Source organism: Pteropus medius, unplaced genomic scaffold (genome assembly GCF_902729225.1).
Source record: "Pteropus medius unplaced genomic scaffold, Ma_sr-lr_union100, whole genome shotgun sequence".
NCBI lineage: Eukaryota > Metazoa > Chordata > Mammalia > Chiroptera > Pteropodidae > Pteropus > Pteropus medius.
Window position 1 is genome coordinate 11,625,827 of NW_024340701.1, and position 6,000 is coordinate 11,631,826.

Here is a 6,000-nt window from a genome sequence, read left to right on the forward strand (position 1 = left end):
CATTCAGTTTAGGAATTATTAATATTTTTTGAGTCATGGAACTCTGTGAGAACCAAATAAAAGCTAATAATTTCTTACCCCACAGGAGTATGTGTGTATGTGCATTGTGCATGCACACACACAAATTTGTAGGTATTTTCATTGAGTTCATGAGTTGTTTCTTTTTTTTTTAAGCTCTCTGTTTCAATGAACACAAAAGGTTAAGAATCCCTGACTGAAATATTTACATATAAAACAAAATAAAAGAAGGTTAATAGCTTTACATGCCACTAATTTCATTTTCTCCAACTATTAGTGTTACCCATACAATAACTCACTGAATGCCAAAATAAAATTAACCTTTGAGTGTTTACAAATAATTAGCTGATATTCTGTCTCCAAAGTTTACAGGAGATTATTGGTTATTTTCTTCTACTACAATTATTTTTTCTACCCTTTTTGTTAGTTGAAACAAACAAGTGTGGGGATCAGCTTGAGTTTCAGGCTTTTTTTTTTTTTTTTTTTTTACACTGGAGTCTAAAGTAAACTGGGGAGTGGTGAGGCTGTTCTGTACTGCACTGTTGTCTGGGCTTAGTCTACCTTTGCAGGTAATTAATTCCCCAGCCTGCTTATTTTTTTCTAGTTGGCTCTTGTTTAGCTTCCACAGAGCCCCACCCCACAGTGCTTTATTGTCCCTCTGCTGACTATTCCTACATATGGTCAAAATCAACTCACCTTCCGGGTTGCTGACATCGGCAAATTCACTGTTTGGCAAACTCTGCTGTGCTCCCAGTAACCCTTTGTTAAAGAAGTGTTATTACAATGGAGTAGATCTGATAGCTAACAAACCTGTCGAATCTCTTCCACTCCTAGATATAGTAAGGAAAAACTCTTTGTGTCTATGGATTTACAGCCACAGGCAGGATATTAGTACACTCAGAGCTGCTGGGTACCAGAGCACTGCTAATGAGCAAACAGCCTTGCCTCAATTAGTGGTTTGTGAAATAAATATTCCTGGATATCAAATTGCTTTTGCTGCTTGATAATCACACTGGCTCTTGGGATGAAAACCAACCAAGCAAAAAATTGTTCCCTTGTTGAGTGCTGCCTTGTTGAACTCCTAAGTTATATCTGCAGACAAAATTTAAGTTTGCCATTTACCCAGAGCTAAGGTTTGATTTACACATGTAATCATTGTGTTGGTGTCCATGTTTTCTCTTGTGTATCTTTCCCATAGTATCTAGATTACCATCTTTTGAGACTGATTCTATAATAATTACTTAATAAGGTTATTTTAGAAACAAATTAAGAAATAAACTATAGAAGAATCCAAAAATGGTAAACTGCTATAGTGGTAATTTGTCTAGGCATAATAAGTGTTTATGGGGGAGGAGAGAGAGAAAAAAAAATTAATGAAACTGTTGAGAGAGAAATTAATGAAACTGTTGACTCTTCTAGATTCTCTGCTTGATTACCAAGTAACTTCAGTGGCAATAATGTTAACCCCAGCAACAGAAAAGAAAAGCTTCAATATGGAGCTTGGGAAGAGAAAAAGTAGTAAAGGGAAAGGAATTCAAGATCTGTTATTGATATTTGAATAAGTTTATTGTGACAAGAATGCTGTTATAAATATTCATAAGCAAAGACCATCTTTTTAATCTAGGAATTGTTAAAGATTCCAAATTGGAAGGATACATCTTTTGTAAAAATCTGCCACCGTTCTTGCTTTGAGAATAAGCATCTATTGTTAAATTTCTACTAACATTATAAATGGTCACAGCACATGCCACTTGATATAATCCAAACTTTAAAGTGTTTCACTTCCCAGTGGGCTGTCCCTCTTCACCACAACCTCCCTTCCTTCAGCCTCCTGAAAGGCCACGCTATCCTTTGTAAGCAACTCTATATGGATAGTAGGGGAGGGAAGAGTATAACTTCATGAGAGCATCAACTACAGTTATTTCTCAAGCTTAGTAGAGAATAGGTTTTACTGCTAGATAGTAAGAAGTACTGAGAGTGCAACTCTCAACTCTTCAACTCCACCTAGATAGGTAATCTATAGATAATGCAGAAAAGAGGTTAGGGGAGGGGTACTTTTTCAATATTTTATTTTCTTAAATATCCTTTCTGGAATTTTCAAAAACAAAACATAAAAAAATTATATACTTTATTACAAATGGTAAACTCAGAGTGCTCCAAATCTCTTATTTACAAACAACATTGGGCAGGATACCCAAACAAACAAACATGAAATAACTTACAAAGGCATGAAGCTGTTTATTGACAGTAATCAGCTTTCATCAAATTAAAAAAAATTCATATGTACATACACAGTTAAGGAAGGCAGGCCAGAAAGAGTTCATCTGTAGGCTCAGCCTCGCTCTCACAAACCTCCCTCCCGCCTCCCCTTCCCAACCCCTCCCCGCTTTGTATTCTTAAGGAGTACTACAGAAGCAATCTACAGTCTCTATTGCAGTTTATGACCCCTCCCCCACCCCCCCTTTTAATACTGAATGAGATCGAATGTAAGGTCCATGCAGTTCTTGGTCAATGTTAAAGAAAAGTCTAACGTTCTGTTCGCGCGGGGACAGCCCGTCCGCAAAGCGGGGCAGCCCGCAGGCGGCCGCTCCCTGGCTCCACGCCAAGGGAGGGCGCGCCAAGTCCTTCCCACTCGTGCACACTGGGGGCGCCGTCAGGACGCAACCCAGTCCAACTTGGATACCCTTGGCTTTAGTCCTCGGACACTTCTTTTTTCTCGCTCTCTCTCGCAACTTGTCAAGTTCTCAAGTTTGTCTCTCTTGCGGTTTTTTTTTCTCCGTTGCCCCTCAGCCCCCAACAGTCTCTCTTCAAAACGTTTGCAACTGCTGCGTTAGCATGAGTTGGCACCCACTGTTAACGTGGTTCATGACTTTCTGTTTAAGCTGTGCCACCTGTTCCCTGAGCATGTTGGCCGTGGACGCCAGCTCCGAGTTCTGCGCTTTCAAGGTTTTCACTTTTTCCTCCAGCCTGGCGATCCTCTCCAGCTTCCTTTTCCGGCACTTGGAGGCAGCGATGCGGTTCCTCATGCGTTTCCTCTCCGCCTTGATCCGCTCTTGGGACTCCATGTCGATAGGCGACAGGGGCGGCGTTTCCCCGGGCATCTCGGGTACCGTCTGCGGCTCCTCCTTCAGGGCTTGCAGCCGCGGGTGCTGCACCGGGATCTGCTGGGGCAGGTGGTGCGGAGGCTGCGGTGGCTGTTGCTGTTGCTGGGGCTGCGCGGGAAAGGCCAGGCCGGCCGCGCCGTAGGAGGGCGCCCCGCCGCCGCTGCTCAGCGCGCCCGGGTTGAAGTTGCTGAGGTTGGCGTAGACCGGCGGCTCGCTGTGCAGGCTGGCACTGAAGCCGCTGCTGCCGCTGCCGCCCGCCACGGAAGCCACTGCGGGAGCCACCATGCCAGCCCCGCTGACCGGCTGCGCCGCGGACGTGACGCTGGGTAGCGTGTTCTGGCTGTGCAGTTCGGCCAGGGCGCGCACGAAGCCCTCGGCGAAGCCCTCCTGCTCGTCCGTCACGTTCTTGGGGCACAGGAACTGGGTAGGGGTCGGCGTGGTGGTGATGTGCCCGTTGCTGGACTGGATTATTAGGCGCTCCAGCTCTGGCGACGCCAGTTTGAGCAGTCCCACATCGGGCGAGGTGAGGAGGTCCGCGTTCTTGGCCCGGAGGTGTGGCTTCAGGCTACCCACCGGGTCGGCCAGGTTCAGGGTCATGCTCTGTTTCAGGATCTTGGGGTTACTGTAGCCGTAGGCGCCGCTCTCGGATTGGAGGAACGAGACGTTAAGGGCATCGTCGTAGAAGGTCGTTTCCATCTTTGCAGTCATAGAACAGTCCGTCAGTTCACGTGGGGTTAGTTTGGGCTGCGCGTAGAAGTTTCGGGGCCGCAACAGCGCGCTAGCAAGCGGGGGACACCCGCGCCTCCCGGGGCCTTTGGCAAGGAAAGTTTCTCTAACAGCGCGCGCACCCGCTGTCTGTCCTCCCCCTTGCGCCCTCCTCACCAGCGCTCTCCAGGGAACACAGGGTTAAGATGCCGCTCGCACTCTTGTCCGCTCGCGCGCGCTGCCGGCTTTGAAAAGTCGCGGTCACTCACTGAGCGCTCTTCCGCGCAGCGGCTCCTCGGAGCCCGCGGACGAACTCGCTTCCCGGCGACAACGGCTCTCCCGGTGACGACACTCAGCGCGGACCTTTGAGGGGCCGGCCGGCGGTGGGTCTCCGCCGCCCGGACTCCGACGACTGTCCCCTCCTCCGCTGCGAAGGGGAGGGGGACGCCCGGCGGCCTCGGCTCGCGCTCGCCCAAGTTCAGCAACCCGTGCGAGAGAAGCAGAGCTCAAGTCCCTCCTCGCTCTTCTCTCTCCGTCGCCTTCTCTTCTTTACTGCCGCCGCGGCAGCTTCGGGCGAGGAAAGCTTTGCAAAAGTTCGCTCCGGGACTTGTCCCCTGTCCTCCTGGCCAGGAAAGTTCTTTGCCGCTGCAGCGGCTCGCCGGACTCCTCCGGACGACAGTCGCCGCTCTCCGCGCTGTCAGCGGCGCCCGAGCAGCAGGCGCTTCTTCTGGGGCGGCTGGAGAAGGGGTTCTTCGGACGCTCCCCAAAACACCAGCCAGGGAGCCACAGGCGCTAGCTCTGGGCAGTTGGTGAGAAAATGGAAAAGAAAATAAGATTTGCAGTTCGGACTCTACTGCCGTCCTGACTGACTGACTATATCTGTCTCCCTGAGTCCGCGAAACCTCCTCTCCCGCTTCGCTGCTTCAGCCACACTCAGTGCAACTCTGAGCCCTTATCCAGCGGGAGCTCAACACTTATCTGCTAGCAGTCAACCCCTAAAAATAGCCCATGATGTCACCCCACGGCCTTCCCATTGGCTTGCGTCTCTCTCAAGGGGGCGGGCCCGCCCGTCGCCATGGAGACCCCACCCTAGAAGATTCTTCTTCGGACCCGCGGAGGCTCACGGGATGAGGTAATGCTCTGCTGCCCTCCTACAGTTGGGCCCTTTTTTCGCCTCCTGCCCCCTCCCCCCTCCCGCGCGACTCGCGCCCCTCTCTTCGCCCTCCCCAGCTCGGCGCGTCTTTCCCGGCCCGCCCGGTGCATTGTGGGCTGACGTCTTGGGGTTTGACTGTCTAGTGACGGTGGCTACTGCTAGCCGGGTGGACGCGGGCGCAAGTTCGGGTCTCGGGGCGGGAATGCAGAGGTTGCAGGGACCCGGAAGAGTGGGGAACCCGGCCAGGTGTCTGGAGCCGAGGGTGCGGGACGGGTATTTTTCCCCTTTGGGGAGGGGGTGATCGATGCCATAAGGGGGTGCTCGATGCCATAAGGGGGTGCTCGATGCCATCCATGGTCACTTTGTCGCCGCGCGGGGCGGGGAGGCCGAGCACTCGACTCCTTCCCCCCCCGCACTTCCGGGGGGCGGGAGCACCGCCCTTAAGGTGGCTCTATTCTCCTGTGGGGACGAGTGAAAGTGGGCTTAAGTTTAGGGGCGGTCTCGCGAGAGGCAGCCCCCCACGTTGAGTAGGCTCGGAAGTTTGTCTCTTGGTCAAGTTCACTAGCGATCGGACGCCCTGCTGTCTGGCTGCGCCTAGATGCTGAGTGATTTGCATTGCTGGAAGCAGGGTGCTCAGCTAAGTCCCCGCTGCACCCCCACTTCACCCATCCGACTGCAGAAGAAAGGGTGCGGGGTCACAGCTTTGTCTCAGGGTAGTTTTTTTTTTTTGATGACAGGGGGTGGAATTAGGGGACAACTCAATGTCCAGTGGAGAACGAGCGTTTAGGGAATCCGAAACCCGGGGAACCCCGGTGATCGTCTACTCCCTGCCCCCGCACACCAAGTAAACGCACATTAAACACACACACTCACACACTCACTCACACTCCTTTCGCCCTGATTTGCTTCCGGGAAAATAAGTCCGAGAGCGGCCGACACTCGTCAGAAGTCACGCAGCGAGAAGTCGGGTAGGAGGATTTTAAATCTCTCCGCTGCTGGCCGGGTGCTGAGCCCATATAC

The 6,000-nt window shown here is 51.4% G+C and overlaps 1 protein-coding gene across 1 annotated transcript; it reads right to left on the reverse strand.

Moving 5' to 3' along the window:
• Positions 1-2,070: 2,070 nt before the first annotated feature.
• On the reverse strand, positions 2,071-4,805 carry JUN (Jun proto-oncogene, AP-1 transcription factor subunit). Its single transcript, XM_039887549.1, has one exon. It carries the CDS (start codon positions 3,828-3,830, stop codon positions 2,826-2,828), a length of 1,005 nt encoding a protein of 334 aa, XP_039743483.1. The 5' UTR covers positions 3,831-4,805; the 3' UTR covers positions 2,071-2,825.
• Positions 4,806-6,000: the final 1,195 nt, after the last annotated feature.

Bases quoted from the DNA above. Each gene is read 5' to 3' on its own strand.
- JUN (XM_039887549.1), bottom strand. From the start codon at position 3,830: ATGACTGCAAAGATGGAAACGACCTTCTACGACGATGCCCTTAACGTC.